A 21,019-nucleotide genomic window follows, 5' to 3' on the forward strand; every position below is an offset into this window, starting at 1 on the left:
CATTTTGAAATTTTATTTTATTTTTGCATTTTGCACCATATCATTACTGGAGTTGAATGTTGACATAATTTACTTATATACTGTAAAGATATTAAATTTTTGGTTAAAATTTGACTTAAAAAATTTTTTTTTTAAAAGTGGGCGTGGTCGTTCTCCGATTTTGCTAATTTTTATTAAGCATACATATAGTAATAGGAGTAACGTTCGTGCCAAATTTCATCATGATATCTTCAACGACTGCCAAATTACAGCTTGCAAAACTTTTAAATTACCTTCTTTTAAAAGTGGGCGGTGCCACGCCCATTGTCCAAAATTTTACTAATTTTCTATTCTGCGTCATAAGATCAACTCACTTACCAAGTTTCATCGCTTTATTCGTCTTTGGTAATGAATTATCGCACTTTTTCGGTTTTTCGAAATTTCCAATATCGAAAAAGTAGGCGTGGTTATGGTCCGATATTGTTCATTTTAAATAGCGATCTGAGATGAGTGCTCAGGAACCTACATAACAAATTTTATCAAAATTTACTCAAGTTATCGTGTTAACGGACGGACGGACGGACGGACATGGCTCAATCAAATTTTTTTTCGATCCTGATGATTTTGATATATGGAAGTCTATATCTATCTCGATTCTTTTATACCTGTAAAACCAACCGTTATCCAAAGTTAATATACTCTGTGAGCTCTGCTCAACTGAGTATAAAAACATGTTCCGTTTTCATTAGTAGCTGCAGCTGTCTTACACCACATATATATACGCTACACGGTATTTTGTTTTGGTTATTTCTTGATCGATATGTATTTGTATACCTCGGAGGTGAAAAAGCTAATAGATTTAGTTAAGGATCGAAGACCAATATATGATAGCGATGACAAACTATATCGGCAAAATGTTGATGATCTTTGGATGCAAATAGCTGAAGAAATAGGCATAGAGGGTAAGTTTTTTCAATTTTGTACATTGGATGTGTGTATACACAAAAAAGCATATGCGCATACATCAACACTTTATATGACGGCTGCCACTTTGGTCCATTTTAACCAAAAATGGTCCTTTCCAACCCCGTTTGGTGCGCTGGCCCTTTTTAGGCAGTAGCTACGATTTTGGTACTTGTCTTTCCTTTTCACTGAGCCTAAAGCTGCAGGCATTGGTGCGTTATCGGTAACCTTTTAACAGCTGATTGGACCAACCTTATGGGAATCAATCTAATCGATTATTGGTGCCATATCGTAACGCTAAACTCGTACCGTATCGTAGCCTACCAATTGGTTTTTGGTTATTTGCCATATCCATAACCTAAAAATATTTAAGTTGGTGAATTTAATAACTTTTCGTAGATTTTATTGATTGTTTTGAATATGTTATGACTTGGAGACTTTTTTTGTGGAATATGTTTGTAATTTTTTGCGTTTTCATTTTTATGAAATTTTCACGATTTTTAGTTTAAGGCACCATTAATCGATAACAATGTATCGTATAGGGTTACGTTAAGGATACGACTACAGTGATACGACAAACGGCACAAATGACTCCGCTTTAACGCTGCTAACAAAACTTTCTTGAATGAGCACCCTGTTTATTGCAATCAATTATCGTTAACCCACATGTGTATAATTTTCAATTTACTACAATGAATTGCTTACCACATTCAAGTGTGTTACAAGCATTAAAACATTTATCCATCATTAAAATGTAGTCGAACAATGTCAGCTAAGACGGCCCATACATGACACAAAAGCCATGCGCAAATATAAAACGACGGAATTTGTACAAATGAAAATTTTGATATACACGGCTCAAAAACACTGCGCAATATTCATTTTTAATGTAGCGCAACAAATGAAAGATGTGTTTTAATTGTATAAAAAGGTACTAATTTTATAAAAAAAAAACACTATTTGTTTTCCACAGTGCTGGTAATAAGTCGAAAAACTCGCACCAAAAGCGTTTATTTTCCATTGTATTAATAATATATATTTTTTAGTTGCAAGACCAGCTCAACTCATTGCAGCACTGCGCAATATTCATTTTTCAACTAGCGTAACAAATGAAACATGTGTTCTAATTGTATAAAAAATTATTATGTATTATTGAATTTATATGAATTCCTGTTACAAGCTAGGGATGGTCCTTACGCCTTCGATATTAACATTTTTAAGCAACAATTACTGATGTTATATTATCAGAAACCACAGGTAAACTGTATAACATTCACCACACACGAAGAAAAAAGCATGTGCAATATTTGCAGACATGCGTAAATATCAAAATCGTTTTGATTTTAGCGCAGTTCTCTGCGCAAATAGCGCAACCAGTGCACACACCGGGCAAATCCTTGTGCAAATTGGTAATTGGCACAAGGATCATGAGCCGTGTAATTGGCGTATAATTTAAACCATTGTGGATAAGTACAAGTGTGTTGACTTCTTTCTGACAGACACTCGCTTAAGTTGGCATGACGTAAAATCTGGGTTGTCATTGATGTTTCGGTTGAAAACGGCCAATTAGAGTTTTGTACAGGGTCGTAAAAGATTGAAACAGGGTTTATGTAGTCACAAAAGTGTTGCTCCTGTTACACAGCATTTTAATTTTCTTCATGCCGAAACTTGTTCAGTTCAGATTTATTGATTTTCACTGAAAATTTAATTTATTACATGAGGTTACTCCTCTAAGTGTAAAAAGCATAGAAAACGTAGAGTTTTTCAAATTATTGTGAAAAACTTTTTAAACACAACAACAAAGTGTATCGGTGTAATATTTTCTATGATTTCTGAATTTCTGTACTCAAGTTCATTATATTTGTGTAATACAAGAATATGGTAAAAACATTTTTAATTTTTTTATATTTTATTAAGGGCCTTATTCTCTATTGCGAACGAAAGCTCAGACGAACGATTCGTCTCTTATCAATTTCGTCTAGTAGTCATATTCTGTATCATTTTCGTTCTTCTCTTATTTTTATTACATTATGATAAAGAGATAACGTAAGAAAGGTAGCAGGCGAACGAAAATGTTTAAGAATATGGTTGCTAGACGAAATTGATAAGAGACGAATCGTTCGTCTGAGCTTTCGTTCGCAATAGAGAATAAGGCCCTAAGTTTCTCTAGACTTGTTTGACTCTAATTTAAATAAATTTTGCTTTTCATATGTTTCCGCATTGTTGGAGGCTACAAGTCTTCTATTATTTCTATTTCCGTGGAAATATAAGCAACTATGTCAAATGTAAATAGTACAAAGTTTTATTAAACTATCAAATGCAACTCAGCTTAAAGTACTCGTACGTACCAAAAATGCAACTCCCGACCTGAGATATGCATCAGGTGAGTGAGGCTGTTTGTAATTTTGACGTTTATCGCTTAGTTGACACACTTGGTATTGTACACTATGATTTAGACAAGGCATAGGAAAGAAATGTGTTGGTTCTTGAAGCAAATAGGTTTTCGTTAATTGATGATTGAAGCTGAGTATCCGTACGCTATCTATAATCATTTTCTAAAGATTTTTTAAATAGTACACAGGGGAGCTCTGGTTTAGCCAAGAAATATACATATGTTCGTCTAATTTTTTTTTGAGCAACCTCTTAAGAACACAGTCGGTTAAATGCGAGGGATAAAAGTGCCCGTATTTATTCTATTTGAGCATAAATATTCTTTTTCCCTTATTTAGTGTATTTTGCTTAAGTAAAAGAAGCGTTTGCTGAATCTGATTTTTGTTTGGGTTGCAAGAAAGTAACGGCGTTTTAAAGAGAACAGAGATTTTAAGGAAATGTTAAAATTACTTTACTACTACTTTGCACACATAAAATAAATACCAAATTTTTCTTAGCTTTAAGTAGCTTAAAATAAAGGCAAAATCTCGGCAGCTCTCCAGAAATCGCATGTGTTCTGCTGTTATTTTCTTTCTATGGTTTTCACAAAGCACTTAAGAAAGTTATACATTAACTCTAATCATTTTAAACCTAATCTTCGTCATCGACTGTGTATCAATCATCATGCAACGCTAAAAAAACTTGCCTACTCCAACTTCCATGCAATAGAAATTATTCAAAATATTTGTTGAAAATGTTCTTACTTCTAAACTGTATAGAGCCCTAAAGCAACCAAAAATACTACAATTGTATCAAAACGGCAACACTACATACAACAAAGCAGACGAAACGTACAAAATGGTTCTGTTCCTACGATTGATTGCCGGCAGACAGGGTGTATGTCTGTTTGTTTCAGAAAATCGAAACAAGCAAACAAAGCCAGAAAAACATGTTTCGTTTTCAGTAGCGTTTCAGTCGTTTTTCGAACACTGCACAATCGTTTTATTTCATTCGCTTTTGTATTTTATTATTGTTCGATATGCGTCAAGCTGATAAATTTCGGCACAAGTTATTAAATTTAATTAAAGCAAGAACACCAATATATGATAGCAATGACGAACGATATTCACATCGAACATTCATTGATGTACTTTGGACGGAAATAGCTGAGGAAATGGGTGTTGAGGGTAAGTTGATTTGTTTTTGGTACACATTTGTATGAACTACATGTACATGTGTATGTGATAACAGCTTTCGCCAAAAGTATTAAGAGCTGGATGCAGTTCTAAAGAAAAGCAAAAAATCCATACAAAATGACACTCAAGAAAGGCTAAGGAAAAATTTCGTTTGTAAAATTTTCTTATGCAGTACGCAGCTCTCAAAAAATGTCCTACTATTTTCTAAAAAATTTTAGGAACAAATTCACCCGACAACTCTGGTTATGGTAAGAAATAATTGATTGTGCAATGTTTCTTAAGGAAAAAGTGACATTACAAACAAACAAACAGAGTTAAAAATTTATTGAAATCGGTAATTCTATACGACAGCATGACCAGTGCGCGGACCTTTAGAAAGGGAATGTTGGTAAACGAAAAATGAAAATAGTGTAGAAGTTGGTAGATTTTTCTTCCAAGAAAACAATAGATACAGTTTATATTTGTACAAAACAATTCATAATTTGTATTGTAACACAAAGCACATTCCAAGGAAATAACACCTTTGAAAAAACATGTAAACAATAATAAAGGTGATGTCAACAACATCACCTCACTTTTTCGGCAGCTCTAAATGCCAGTATTTACTTGTACTACAAAAGTACTAAATTTTTATTGCTAAATTTTTCCTACAAATTTCACCAAAAAATTAAGTTTTCTGCAAAATTTTGTCTATAATCTTTTGGGGAATACAAAGTTATGTTTATGTCTAAAAAATTCTGGTAGCGGCTTACATAGTTATTATATAGTAAAATCTACTCCGATCGTAGTAGAATTCAAAGGCAACCCTGTAAATTATGCATGCCGAAGTTGTTAGAATAAGGGGAAACGTCAACGGGATGAGCACATGAATATTAATTTCGTCATGCAATGTACCAAACATACTGCATGTTATCGTTTACTTAATTTTTTTTTTTATTTTCGTTCAAAATTATTCACAAAAAGCTGATAAAAATAGCGCAGGAAAATCTGCGTGCTCATTTACTACGTTTCCTTCTTGATATTAGAGAAAAATTGTAAGTTTACAAACGGCGATGGTTACTAGGACATGTTTCTGAATTTCACTTCTTCATCAGCTAGCTTTTCGGGAGCTGAGCGTTGAACTCGAATCTCCAACATTCATATCAGTGCAAGCCTTTAGCTGCTAAGCCATATGAATATCCCGTTGTTCGCTGTACAATTGGTCTCTAAGAGTTGCCTTTTGGTTTATATTCTTTTTGATCACCATGTATGCACATACACTCTGTATGTAGTTTATTCCTAATGGTGTGGATATGATTTTTAGGTGCGCTTTTGAAAGCTTAGTAACATCTGTTCGGATTTTTACAGTATTTGTTTTTAATACTTCTACTACTACAGTATTTGTTTTTAATACTTCGCTATGATCATATGTATTTAATTAGCGAGCTTTGCTCATATTGCTTTATTTCTTGTTTGAATTTGTGCACACATTTTTCAAAATTGGTTAGTTTGGTTAGTGTCACCTCTTAATGATGTTTGGGTGCGCTCGGCAATTAAATACGTTTACCTAATGATCGCAGTACTTGGTTTCAATGCGAATATATTGAAATGTTGGTCGATTTTTTTGGCTTTGGTGGTAGAAAATGAAAATGGGTCAAACAGTTGGTAGATCTACCAATAAAGTGGTAAAGTCCGTGCACTGAGCATGACACTCTTAATACACGTCCCAAAATATCGAAAGGGTGTCAAAAGTCGCGTGTTGGGCCCAGGATCGCGAAACCGAAAATGGAAATTTGCTTCTGTAAGAAGGGAAAACTTGCAATATTTATATAAAACAGCTGATCCAACCAACCATATACCCTTCAAAAAACGCGAGTACTCCATAAATAGTGTAAGGAATACTTCTTTAGGAGTATAGGAGTATTCCAAAACTAATCTGTATTCATACAAAAAATGTGCTCTAATTAACATTGCGATGTCCTAGGAGAGGAGTAGTTGATCTCACTCTCGCTTTGTTTGTGAGTATTCCATAGAGTACATACGTGAGAGTACTTTCCAAAGTACTTTCACTGTAGTGCTCCATGGAGCACCCACAGAGGATCATATGCCGAAGTACTAAAGAGGAATTGTGTCGGAAAGATATATCGGAGTGAATTTAATTAAAAATGAAAGTAAATGAAGAGGGGCAATACAACTTTTATATTTTATACTACGAATATTCTTATGTTATTTAGCATTTGCGTGAATAAAGAAACTAATATTTCTCTATACTATAGTATGTATACATAAAACCAGTGCGCGGTTGCATTTTATCACAGTTGCCATAGTAAAATTTTATTATCAGTTATTTGTATGCAATATTTTACTTTTGGCAACTATGTTCGATCGTCATCGTGTCGTGATCACGGTCGTTAAAAAACGAGCAATGATCGGCTGATGGTGGTCCGCAAACGCATTGCAAAGGAGTATTGTTAGAGTACTCCAACATAAAGATAATGGAACACGTAATCCAACAATTTTGCAGGCTAGATATCAATAGCCATCACCCTGTGAGGAATGCTCTGGATCATTGGATGACTTGAGAAGCAGAGTTGGTGATATTTTTGAACATATGAGTTCTGATAGGCAGATGTCGCTGTTGTGCTTCACTTTATACAAATCTGCAAGGCAGATGAAATTAAAATTTTTTCTAAACAATTCTACATAACACAAATTAATATAGACAGGGTAGTTAGTGTAAAAATGGGATAAACTGAAATAAGCAAGTAAAGAAATACAAGCAGGATAGCCTAGTGGTTAAGGCAATTGCAGTTTCATCCTGTGACTCGCGGTTCAAATCTCGGTGAAAGCTTTTATAATATTACGAAATTGCCTGAATGAATTCTTTTTTTTTTTTTTTACTTTAGAAATTAATGGTTAAAGCATTAAGTTTATAAAACACCAGGTTATCCCTCAATTTATGTGATTTCGTCAATTTGCACTGCTCGTCCAATTCCAGTGCTTCTTTATTCATCTATGCTTCTTTGTATTGATGACAGCTGCTTTTACAATGGTAATACAGCAGCATTCCGTTGTGTTCCGTTATATATATAAAATTAATTTGGTTTTTTTTAAAATGGCACCACGCCAGTATTTAAATCTTATTTCCAGAATTTTCTTTTATGTATGTAAATGTGTTGTATCAATGTGGCTTGTCGCCATGTTTTTTAAGTACCGTTATGATGCGTTATATATAAAGCGAGTTGGTTTTTTATGGCACCACGCCAGTTATTAAAACTTGCACAGATTTTTAGATTCCTGTTAGGAGTGCAAGAAACCACCCTAACTCCAGGTCAGGAAGGTATCGCATCTCCTAACTCCGCCAAAGCGACCGAGGGATGCACAGAAGCCAACCTAGAGGCCCTATTTTAATTTTCCGCTCGAAGCATAAAAGCGCGAAAATTGACGTTGAGCCGAGGATGACGCCGCACGACCGCTCACGCGAAAAGACAAGGCCGGAATAAATGAATTCTTAAATATAAAATTTTTTCTAAATCGAAAAAATTTCTAAATTTTTGACTTGAACCTAGGATCTTGGGTCTGGTAGGCGGGGCACGCTTTCAGCACAACACGGCGGCCGCCGTGAATTTGTCCACTTTTTTTGATATTTTATTATGACAACGTGACTTATTAATTGTGCAATCTGTTTGTGTTAGTTTCCATTTTCTTCTTTTTTTACAAAATTATCACAATTTTTAGGTTAATCTAATGCCAATATATGCGCCCTTGATTTTGATAGTGGTATAAGTCATATATTCCTTGTTTCGAGATATTTAGAGTTTTGCATTTTAAAGGATTCAAAAATATTTTTGTATTATGGAATATGATTATTCGACAGTAAAGTAGTGCCAACAAACAAGTATTTATTATGATTGTGAAATATATAACAATTTTTAAAAGGAAATGTGGTTTTGAAAGGTTGAAATGACTTGTACCACTTTCAAAATTAACTGCATGACTTTATAAATGATTTACACCATCAAGGACAAATTTTTATTGGTAACTAGCTTTACCAGGCGCACGTTGTAACGCCCGAGATCGAATGGATGTTGCGTTATTTTTTCTGTTTTGTTTGTTGATAATTTAATTTTTTGTTCTGTAAATTGAATTGAATTTTGTACGCATATTTGGTGAAATTTTCTGTTAAAACATTTTATTCTTTTATGTTATTGTATCTTATTTTATATTATTGTATTGCTTTTACCGCTGATGATTGTTGCTTTGATTACATTCCGAAGAAGCATGACTGGTGAGCCAATTTTCAAAGTTGATATATGCGCAGGCATTCCTTTTGGTTCTAAGGAGTATAGAAATTCATTTGGATAATTCACAATTATATCTTCATCTGTAACTGTGTCGATCGATTTATATTTCGTCACTTCACCAGGAAATTGATTTTGAAAGCGATCATTGATTTTGTTAACATGATCATTTTTGGGAGCTAAGATAGTTCTTTCGCATAGCCAAAAAACAAAAACATTTAAATTTAAAATTCTTAATTCTAAAATATGAAAAACTTTCGTCTTGATCGAAGGAACCTCGAGACAAAATTTGGTGATGATCGAAGTATAGCAAACACGTTTTCATAGGGAACACACACACATAATTTGATTTTTATAGAAGATGTATATAGACTGAAGCTAAACAATTTTTTTAACAGCGGCAGATTACTAAACGTCCAAAAGGCATAACAGCTAAACTCAACAATGCAGTCAAACTTCAAGTGTTAAAATAACTTAAGTTTGTACGGCAGCCATAGTTTTTCCCCATTCCACATTTTACTGGAGGTTTAAAGGACTTAACGTCACATAGCTCCTTACCAATTTTAATTATCCTCCCATTACGACATCCAGATATATGCAGTATAATATATTCCATTTGTATGGGAGGTGCCACGCCCCCTTTTTCCCAATTCCATATTTTCTTGGTGGTGTTAAGGATTGACCTCAAATAACTCCTTACTGAATTTCAATGTTCTGGCATGTATACCTTCAAAGTTATGCAGTACCTCTCACCAGCCTGTAAAAAGTCCAAAGTTGGTGCCATAGGGGTCGGACGCACTTGCCACACAGCTGCTTTAGACCCCATTTTCACCTGCTTCCGATCGACTTGCATATATTTTGTACATCGTCACAAACCGCACTGAGACTCAGAGAGTCTGGGTGTTGGAAGGATACTCAGCAAGGGAATAGTAGTATCCTAAAGAAACTTTCGGATGGTACATGTAGTACCGAGACAGATTACTACCCTCGCAAACTGAAGTTTGAGTGCGGTTGTAATACCGCCATTCCAAGCAGGAATGAGTGGAAGAGAAACCCGGGCATAAGGGTCGACGACATCCAAATCTACACTGACGGCTCCAAGATGGAATCAGGAGTGGGGGCGGAGTCTTCTCTGAGTCCCTAGATTTGTCTGCATCATTCAGACTCCCATCGCACTGCAGCGTGTTTCAAGCACAAATCCTCGCGATTTGGCAAGCCTGCAAATCACTGGAGGGCTTGATCGTAGCTGGTAAAGTTTGCATCCTGTCGGATAGCCAAGCAGCGATAAAAGCGCTTTTCTCGCCACACATTAACTCAAAACTAGTGTGGGTTTGTAGGCGACTCATATCCCAGTTATCCATCAATCTAGAACTACGCGTTATCTGGGTGCCGGGTCATAAGGGGATAGAGGGTAACGAGAAGGCCGATGAGCTAGCACGCAGGGGCTCATCGGAGATGAACGAGGAAATAACCAGTGTCGAAGTAGGCATACCCTTAACAGTAGCCAAAGGGAATATCCAAAGCTTCTACTTGAAGAAAGCACAAACAAAGTGGAATAACATTACCACCTGTGCGATATCAAAATCCATTTGGCCAAACTATGATGGAAAGAGGACGAGAAGTCTTCTGAACAAATCCAGAGCTAACACACGCAAACTAATAGCAGTCTGCACCGGACTTTGGACAGTAGGTACACATGCGGAAAAGATGGGCATTCCGTATAACGAGTACTGCCGAAGCTGCAAAGATCCAAATGACAGGGAGACAGTAGAACACTTTATGTGTAAATGCCCGGCTCTAGCTAGAGCCCGGCTAAGGTTCCTTGGAACCCCGTTTCTAGAAGACCTCAGAGGGTTATCTGTGATAGCAATCTCGAATATTCTTAATTTTATCAACAACTCTGGCTGGTTGTAATACAATTGACCGTAACATTCCGTATGTTTTTAGACGAGTTACATGGCATCAAAACGGCTTTAAATAGCTACTTGGGCGACCAGGGTCGCAGCCATTTCACCTACCTACCTACCTAGGGAAATAAAGTATTTGTGAAAAATTGTGGGATATAGGGTAGTAAATCCATCATATCTTTACGTTTTTCTTCTGTTATTGGTCGTGTATAATGGAAGCAAATCAATATTTTCGTATATTCTAGGTCTTCCTATTTTAGATGAGAGGTCTAATACTTTGACTTCGGAATTGACATCTAAGGAAGTTTTATAAAAAACATCTTAAACATATGGAGCATTTTTTAGAAATCTGATACATTGTATTTTTAGTCAAGACACAGGTTCTCCATTTTTCTTTCTATTCGTTGATTCTTTTAGTTGTTTTCGTATATTTATTTATTTATTTACTATATTAAAGTCAACACAGACACAAAGCGGTCGACTACTGGATACAAGATACAGTACAAATAATAAGTGTAAAAACAAAATTATAGACAATAAAATTAATTAAGTTAGATTTTAATTTTAATCAATATCTAAATCAAAAATTAATTTTGAAATAAAAATTGACATCTTATTAAAAATCTTTGAAAAATATCATACCAGACGTGAGAGTATTTCCTTACGGATAGCAGCAACCGAGTATGCAAAACTAATACAATTGTACAGTTCATTATAGCGCGAGCACCAATTGCGAAGGGGGCTAAATTTGGCAAAATTTCGTCGGAGAATGGGCAACTGAAAGAGAACATAGTGTCTCGAAGTTCTCGCAGGAAGAAAAAAATTTGGTCTGCTCACAAGGTCAGTGGAGTCTATTTCTCCGATAATCATTTTATGAAGGATCATTACCCTGAGTAATGTTCTTCTATTCTCTAAAGTTCGCAAACTAATGAGAAGAAGTCTATTCCTATAAGGCGGGAGATGAGAATTTGATTCCCAGTTAAGACCACGTATTGCTTCTGTACCGATTGAATTCGATCTATATGATTTTTATATCCCGGAGACCAAATTCAGGAACAATTGTTTTGCCGAAATGAAATCTTTCTAAGCCATTTGTACTACCAACAATGAGTTTTTCTTTTTACATAATTCTATTATATTATAATATTGCTCAGGGATGTATAAATAATTAAATTTTTTAATTTTAGTTTCTATCAAACCAAAATCGCGATCATTTGGCAAACAAGAATGGCCGGATACCATAAATTTATGATCATGAAAAAGATGACTGAACAATTTTTAACCAAATTAAAGCTATGGTAATGTTACGATTTTGTCCTTAGCAGGCATCACTGTAAGCTATGACATGCTTTTTCATCCCATGCATACATTTTAGCATTTTCATTGTGGAAATTATAAAACCCTAAATTGTATACATACATGTCGCGCTTATAATAAGTTACCGAAACAGAAAGTTTTGGATAGGAAAGTGCTTTCTGTAGATCAAATGTGAATCCATAATATTCACTCGGGTTATCTTTTGCTTTTTGTATTTCATCTGTTAAACTTTTTCTAGCATGTGCGGCACTGTTAAGATGTGAATCATGAATTTCCATTAGATGCATCTTCTCGTCTTCATTATTGGATGTTTAAATTTTTAGTTTTAGTGAATCACACTTTGGCACGTGTCTTTACGAGGAGCATGAAAATTTAAGTTGAACTTCGTATTGAATATTTTATTATATTATTTTTTTCACATTTTTTCACATACAGCTCATACATTTTTCGAATATCTAAGTCAGCACTTAGATACTTTCGACCTGAAGTGTGATGTGATCTCGTGTAATGGCTCTCACATGCTGGAAAACTCAGAATATGTTCTCGTACCACTTTAATTTTTCTTCATCTGCATTTCTAGATGAACCAGCCATTTTGCCACGACCATTGCATTTAAGACACGACTTAATCTTCCGTTAGGTATCCAAAAAAAAGTTTTGTAAACAGAAACTTCTGAATTCCGTAAAAACTTAAAACTACATTTTCTCATTAATCCTTCGTAATTTCTGGGTCGTGTTTGTTTTATAGATTGCTTTCGAACCAAACCATACAGAAACAAATTATGTTTCTCGAAACCTGCTAATTTCCAAGAAGAATCAAAATTAGCTTTCCTGTCTTCATATCCGATTCCATTTATACTTTTTTTGGAACAAAGGCAATCTTTATTTTCGAAAAGTTTACTACTCATATGCTTAGACTCTTTTGTTTCATATTCCTCTCTACTATTTCTCTTCATTTTTCTTATATTAAATAAAATAAAATAATTACGTTGATTTCGTGTCCTCTTTCTTGATTTCATGGTGCTTTCTTCCATTTGTAAGGGTTCCGAATTCACTTTTAAATTATGAACTGGTTCATCTGAAGACGATAATAGTCTTATTCGTTTCCATTTCCTGGGCGCGTTTCTTATATTTTTGGCCGTATAATGTCTTCCATTAACTATAAATAGTACGTTTTTTCATTAAAAGGATTACTTAGTCATACCTGAGCCGCTATCTGACATGACAACATGACAATTGCTAATTATTTTGCCAAATTTTGTGAACCGACTAACATCCCACTATCAAAAAAAAAAAAAAAAAACAGTAACTGTATTTTGTTCACTAACCAAAAAATAAACACATTTTATTGAGTTAATTTTCATACTGATAATCTCTTCAGATTATATTATTAGGATTTGATATAAAATAGCTGACAAACAAACTAGATTTTTAAAAGTTTTGACTTATGCCACTTTCAAAATCAAGGGCTCATATATGGTTCAGTAAAAATATGGTTGTGACTAAGGCGTATGTCAGAGACTTAATGTATAGGGATTCAATACTTAGTTTGACCAACCGACAAAGGATCCAAATAAGAAACTTGCATTAGCACTAGTTTGGTTCTTTTGCAGAACTTTAAACAACCATGCAGTTTCAACCATTTTCATAGAACTCGCAAAAGGATTTTTTATTGAAGTGTGGGATAAGCAGTTTTTTTTCTCCCTCCTCAGGAGTCGGTAAAGCCTTATGTAAGCTCAACTTGACTTTTAAAATACGGCTAGCTCGCTCGTCAGCTATGAATTAGATCGATTCATATTTAGACGTATGGCCAACGCAATCTTATGCTGTACCATCGCCACAATTACGCATGATGTTGCGTTTGCATATTCACATACAAAATTTCGCGAAGTACTGTTAGAAACAATCCTACTATACTGGAAAAATACTTACTTACATATTTGTCTCCTATTCATTTGTTAAAATGCGGATTTTAATTGGGAAAAATGTTATAAAAGAACCAACGAGCGGGAAAAATATTTACACCTTCAAAGTGTAACAGCACTAATATTGTTGAAAAGTTAGCAAACTTTTAGAAAACGGCCATATATTTTTTTGAAGAACGTAAAATGTCAAAATTTGTCGTATCTCAGCATAATATCAAGACCAAAGTTTACTCAAAAAAGTGTGATTGATATTAACAGTTCTCTCTTTACGAACAGTACTATAATGTCAATTTTAAAATACCTATTATCCCCAAGGCGAATTCGGTACCAGGTGTTGTTATACCAACAGCTGATTGCTTCTTCTTGATTAATTTCCATACAACGCCTTGTACAACAATATGTCAGTTAATCGAAATCAATACAAATTTTCTTTTGACTTGACATTCTTCTGCACGGCAAATTGGTTGAATTCGCTTTGCCATCGCCTTGTATATATTCGCCTTGTATTAACCCATTTGGAAACTAAATTTTTAAATTTTACAAACTTTTTAAAAATATTAAAGAAAGTTTGCATTTTCTCAAATTTTTCAATTTCGTACTTATATTCAATTGAGATAATAAGTATTGAGGGGGTCGCCCCTTCGCAGTAGGAAAAGTTTATTGATGTATACCAAAATTCGAAGAAAAACGTAAGTTAGCCCAAACTTGTAAGTTTTGTTATATCTATATCTAAGTGTAACTCAAATATGTTAATATGTAAAGGTCCACATCAAAGCGTTTATATTGATGGCACTGATATCAGTCTACTGTTTGATACAGAACCGCCCTTAAACAAATGCTCGGAAAAAGACATTTTTGAAGCACTATGATGATATGTGGCAGTAACACTGAATCGTTTGATCACAAGAACGGATCTCTATCAAAAGTAGACCCTCATCCGTCAGAAACGGTGACCTGTTTTGTCAAATTATGCCCCAAGAACGCACTTATCTGAATAATCGTTTGTATGGGATATATGCAGTACATATGACTGATCTCTAAAATTTTATCACAATAATATATGCCGTACGTAATCATTCGGTAAAATTTGAAGCTTATATGTAGCGGTTTATTTATTTATTTATTTATCTCGTTTTAATCTAGAAAATGTGAACATTTTCATACAGATTACAAGAAAAAAAATAGACACACAGTTATTTAATCGTAAAAACTAAAAGTTACCTAAAAGTTTACGTACATAAGACATTTAATATCGATTTAAACATATGTTTTGTGGAGGAAAAGTCCAGACCCACAGGATTTGATAGCATATTAAACTCTTTTAAAGCTCTTGAAATTGGAGCATTAGACGCGTAATTTGTTCTAACCGTGTCCAGCAAGAAAGTATCGTGATTGCGTAGACTCCTCTGTGGGATGTTGAAACAAATTCTGGCCAGTAGAAATGGGCAGTCAATCGCTCCACTTATCAAGTCAAAAACAAAGGTGAGAGACAGAATAGAACGTCTGCTGTTTAACGATTTTAGGCTTATGAGCAAACAGCGACTACTGTAAGAAGGAATCGGGTCATTGAAATGCAACGACCGTAGGGCAAAGCGAACAAAAACTGTTTGCACACGTTCAATCCTGGTAATGTGACAATTATAGAATGGCCTCCAGATAAAGACGGCGTATTCTAATTTAGACCGCACAAGAGAGGTGTATAGCAATTTTAATGTGTAAGGATCGGTAAAATCAGAGCTAAATCGTTTGATGAAGGCAAGTGTTGAATATGCCTTCGCTATTATGTAATTGAAATGGGTTTGAAACAGAAATTTACAATCGAATACAACACCAAGATCAGTAATTTCACTTAAAGTGGACAATCGAAGACCATCGATTTTATACCATGTGGGTAACGGACAGCGAGACTTTGATTAGCAAACATGTGAGCACTTTTTTATATTAAGATTCAACTTATTACGTTTACACCAGTCGGCAACATTATCTATATCAGATTGTAGCCTTACCATGTCTTCATTGCTCGTAATTGTTTAAATGGGACATATATGAACAATTGGTTGTAAGGGATATATACTATATATACTACGGACAACTTTTTTTCAGACAACATATAACGAAAGCATCTTGTGAAATTTGATGTTTATATCTGATAAATTTAGGGAGATATGACCAAAAATCTTGTTTTCTGAAAAATCGGTGGTATGGGGGATATATGATTTAGTGGTCCGATCCAGCTGCTTCCGATAAATGTCTAATCGGGCACCTTAATATTTACCCGTTCACAAAATGTTCTGAATATATCGAAAAAACTGAGGTACTAGTTTGTTGTCTTGATCGTTTTTTTTGTGGATGCTATTTGGCACTGTTGTACTTTTTAGGTCCAAGAAGTGTAGTAGCTGCTAACGAAAACTGCGTAAAATTTTTATTGTAAAATTACAAAGAAATATCCTTATTTACTTTAAAACGAGCACTTAATTACATCTTTCTTTAAAATCCATATTGGACAATTTTAATTAACAAATTGTGATACTTTATTACCGGGCACGATTGCTAAAACACGACCAAAACCGTAGGGGGAGGTATTAATAGACGCGTTTTTGCCTCGCTTCCAATAATTCGACTACTTTTTCGCCTTTGGACTATTGATAACATGACAAAACGCTGCTTTTCATTTCTCTTTCCACGGGTTATTGCAGTCGACCTCGGTTTCAAACTGTTTTTCGCGGAGAACTTTTGAACGGGTAGAAAAACTTAGCACCCGTGATTGTATTCTTAATACTGGAACAATTGCGCGTCCTGAGATACCTCAATTCAAGATTTTGTATAATTTTCTGTAGAACCCATATAGGTGCACTACCTTTTCATACTAAATTCGTTCAAAAAAATTTACCATCACAGCAACCCATATCTGATATTCCGCTCCTTTTTTGTTTCCTTGTGTCGCTTTCCACGACAGCAACCCATAATTTTGACACTTTGTGCATACAAGTCACAGCTTAGCATTGGCTTAAAGAAGATAGTATCGCTTAGTGTTGCTAATATTCGTTACAATATTATACAAACTTGATCAGAAGATCCCCCCAAAAACTCCTGACAGTTGAATTCATGATGTATTACTAATGTTATCAAATTATTAATTACTAAAATATTCCAGGGGATATACTAGCTCCGCGACAGTCGGCCTAGAAACAGAAGATGCTGATCCGATAGAGCCGGATTCATATATTCTAAATTATAATCCATAACTGTAACATTCCTCTCATCTTAGTGGTATAATTTTTAGGGCAAAACAACAACAGTGAGTTACAATTTTTATTTTTTGTAAGTATATTTAGAAATACATTGTTTTATCGAAGTTTTTACGTAAATAAGGTGTAATACGAAAGTTTTGGTGTACTTTATGCAGGAATGGCAAAAACATTTCTCGAAAGCCTTCAGTAGCGCTTACTTAATTGGCGCTTAACCGTTTAAGCGGTTATGCCTGTCCAACAGTCGCTCCTTTTCTCTGCCAACCGACGCTAATTGGTCACACCAAGGGAGTTTAAATCGTTTTCCACCTGGTCCTTCCAGCGGTGTGGGGGCCGCCCTCTACCTCTGCTTCCATAGGCGGGTTCCGATAGAAACACTTTCTTGGCCGGAACGCTCCCAGAGCCGTTTCATCTGATGTTGTCATGGTCCATGCTTCTGCGCCATATATCAGGACGGGAACGATAACTGATTTGTAGAGTATGATTTTCCTTTGCCGAGAGAGGACTTTACTTTTCAATTGCCTACCTAGACCAAAGTAGCATTTATTGGCAAGAGTGATTCTTCGCTGGATTTCAGAGCTGATGTTGTTGCGAGTATTGATGCCGTTTCCCAAATAGACGAAGTCTTTTACTATTTCGAAATTATGTCTGCCAACAGTAGCGTTGAATTCAGTAGCGCTGCAGAGGCGAAAATCCTTGTTGGATATGACGTGAATACAAATAGTTTATTTTAACAAAGACCTGTTTCAATTTATATACATACATATAATGGAAACATCAACAATATGACTTATGAGAGCCAACTCAAATGATGAATATCTGCAATTAAATCCAGTATAGGTCCATCGATATTCACCTACTAGTTTATGTGAAAAAAGTACTAAAACTACCTTATTTTACTCCTGAAAAATGAAAAAAAAAACAACACTTTTTCGGGGACAACATTGGCGAAAAATTTTCAGATAGCCGAATGACAGAACAAAGAAGAATTAGACCGAGACAATTGACGGCCTACTTGACCTGGTTATTCCACCATGATTAAGGGGACTATCAAAATTCTTTAAACATTTAAAATACTTTTTTTTTCTTTTTCAATTTATAAAATTATCAGCGTACATACACATAATTTTGTATATGTGACCTGGAATCATAAAACGACCCTATTGTGCGGAAATACCGTTCTTCACTTTTTGAGTGATTCTTATGCGAAATTTAACGCTCTTTCCAAGGTTTCTGTGTTAGTTTTTTCACAAATCGCATTTAAATCCAAATCGGACCACAAAAACGATTTTTTGAAATAATTCGATGCATGCGTCACCTATCGGAGATTTTTTCTTTTTATTGCCTTGTCATCGGGTTCTGAACTATATTCCAAGTTTCAAGATTGTAGCTTACCGGGAAGTTACTTAAATTTTAATTACAAATTTCGCTCACAACGGCCGACCGCTACACAGAGTCATGCTAAACAAAAACTTTAAACGCGTTTTTCTCGAAAACTTCTTCTGTATTGTATTGTGATTTGCACTTCAATATACAAATTTTCGAACAGCCTTGATTAAGCCATTTGAGTTGAGAAAGGACGTTTATGCAAACAAAATTTTGAGATAGGGCATATTCAAACTGAAATTCCACATAACCCTTGATTTAATTTTTTGTTTTATTTTTTCAGTAAATGAATGCAAAAGAAAATGGTTAAGTTTACGAAACTCGTACGCTCGTTACCTAAGGGAAACAAGAACATCTGATTTGCGTGGAAAGAAAAGAAAACAATGGTACATGGCTGATGCTATGTCCTTTGTGAAGGACTATGTTAATCTACAACCTATTAACTTTAGCACAATATACAGTGCGAATGTTGTAGATGAGTCGCAGAGCTCGCCATCAAATTCAAGTACGAGTAGTGGTAAAAACAGTCCAGAGCCATCCAAAAAGAGTAGATTTTCGGCAACAGAAAAAGAAGAGGAAGTAGAAGAAGAGCTAATAATGAAAGTTGAACCAGATGCGGTGTATATGCCATCAGGAACCAGAGAAGATATGCAGTCTGAAAATAGTAGACTATATGAAGGAGAAATGGAAGCAGAAATGCAAGAAGAGGAATTCCAATTAGCTGAATATGAAAACCCAAGAACCAAATTAAAGGCAAACAATTCTACGACCACAGAAAAGAGATACGAGTCAAGAACTTGGTATAAAAAATCGAGAATCAGAAAACGGGTGCCATCTAAACGGACAACGAGAGAAGAAGAAGCGTTACCAGAAAATGGAAATACATTATTTTTTAAAAGTTTACTCATTGATTACGAAAACTTATCTAACAGAAGACAAAGAAGATTCAGAATGTATATGTTAGAGAAGATGAATGAATTGCAAGAAAACGAGGAAAATGAGTAATCGGCATCCATAGGAGAAGCAGTGTACTACAGTTTGCTTCCAACCGGTAAACGAGTTGGAAAACCAGTACAGTAACGAATTGGAAAAATTCTTATAGTACATAAGATTGATTTTGCGTGTGCGGCTATTTGTATATTGTTGACAAAATAAAGCCTCGCCTTTATAGCTGAATTTACTTATTTTTTTAATAAGATTATATAATATTAGAAAACCTGAAAAGTTGAATACTAAAATGTCTCAATACAAGTATGATAGATGTCGAGATGTGAAGTCTGTTGGAAGACGATATTGAAAAAAAAAAAGTATCAAATCATAAAGCGCCGAGAAATAGACTGCCTTATTATGAGAAAGTCCATCTCAAAAAATGCGCCGAGCCCGCCTATTTAATATGGCATGTAAGGTTATATAAAGCCTATCGTACGAACGACTAAAGCCCTTCAGAAACAAGTGGATTCGCTTATCAGTACGGTGCTGTTGGTGTCGTTTTAAACTCTCGCAAAGGCTTAGGAATTGTTACGGATATGGTCAGTTCTTTGCGGTCTCAAATGAGGTACTTGATTCCACAATTAGTACGTCGCACTTCAGATCAGGCAAGAAACTGTCTATATCCTTAATACTCCCCTTAACCTTCGGAGTGATTTTGCGCTTAATATTAGCTATTAGCTGTTCTGAAATCTGTATCCATAAACGTCTCTGTATATATTTGTAGATACTTTGGTGGCAGTCGTAAGGTACTACTAAGGTTCAATCTGTTCGAAGACTTTGGTTTTCAGTCTTTCGTATAAACGATGGATATTTCTAATTACACCGTAATGGCGAGACGATATTCGAACCGCGATGTGTGAGCACAGTGTGGACAGTGGTGCAGTTGATACAGCTAAATAGTTCAATGTGCGAAGCTGGCGACTAAGTTGATTAACCTCAACCCGTAGTCCTGTCGGTATTTTCCAGCTGTAGTACTAAAGACCGCTTCACTTGGCACCTTAACGTCAAGGTGTTCCAGGAACAACAACAGCGTGTCTTTAGCCCACATCTGGAAAATGCCGCCATCAAGATATAACATCTCCCTAGGTTGATGTTATATTGAAAATCTCCGTCTAGATCTATTTTCGCCGAGACGCTCGGTCGCAGCCGTTCCGACTGCAAAACAAACATCGTCGTGCGACTTACGTTTCCTTCTCTTTGACTGATGTGGCAGATGTCGTAGGGCTATTTTATCCACCTGTCCTGTATGGAGGTTATGTCTGCCTTTACCTTTACGAGGACAACAGCCATCGAAACCTTCCCCTGTAAGGGCACGGCAATTCCTTCTTCTTGTCCTTACCGCGCTTATATTCTAAGCCCCTTAACTTGCTAACATTTCTTAACAAAAAAAATACGCTTTGAAAAATTTAAATAGCGACATGTAGAGTGAGCAATTAAAAAACTTTGTGGTGTCTAAAGA

The 21,019-nt window shown here is 35.2% G+C and overlaps 1 protein-coding gene across 3 annotated transcripts; it reads left to right on the plus strand.

The window, feature by feature from the left end:
• The first annotated feature begins 770 nt into the window (after positions 1 to 770).
• LOC137242869 (uncharacterized) lies at positions 771 to 19,746 on the plus strand. 3 transcript variants are annotated; one of them, XM_067770122.1, is made up of 2 exons: positions 771 to 941; positions 18,854 to 19,746. In XM_067770122.1, the coding sequence occupies exons 1-2, from the start codon at positions 800 to 802 to the stop codon at positions 19,573 to 19,575; spliced, it is 864 nt and encodes a 287-aa protein (XP_067626223.1). In that variant the 5' UTR covers positions 771 to 799; the 3' UTR covers positions 19,576 to 19,746. The 3 variants fall into 3 exon arrangements, with proteins under 3 accessions (XP_067626223.1, XP_067626222.1, XP_067626224.1); XM_067770121.1 differs by lacking the exon at positions 771 to 941 and adding an exon at positions 4,277 to 4,499; XM_067770123.1 differs by lacking the exon at positions 771 to 941 and adding an exon at positions 6,092 to 6,288.
• Positions 19,747 to 21,019: the final 1,273 nt, after the last annotated feature.

Source organism: Eurosta solidaginis, chromosome 2 (assembly GCF_040869045.1).
Source record: "Eurosta solidaginis isolate ZX-2024a chromosome 2, ASM4086904v1, whole genome shotgun sequence".
In the NCBI taxonomy this organism is placed as follows: domain Eukaryota; kingdom Metazoa; phylum Arthropoda; class Insecta; order Diptera; family Tephritidae; genus Eurosta; species Eurosta solidaginis.

Bases quoted from the DNA above. Each gene is read 5' to 3' on its own strand.
- LOC137242869 (XM_067770121.1), top strand. From the start codon at position 4,352: ATGCGTCAAGCTGATAAATTTCGGCACAAGTTATTAAATTTAATTAAA. The intron at 4,500-18,853 runs GTAAGTTGATTT...TTATTTTTTCAG, and splicing joins TGAGGAAATGGGTGTTGAGG to TAAATGAATGCAAAAGAAAA.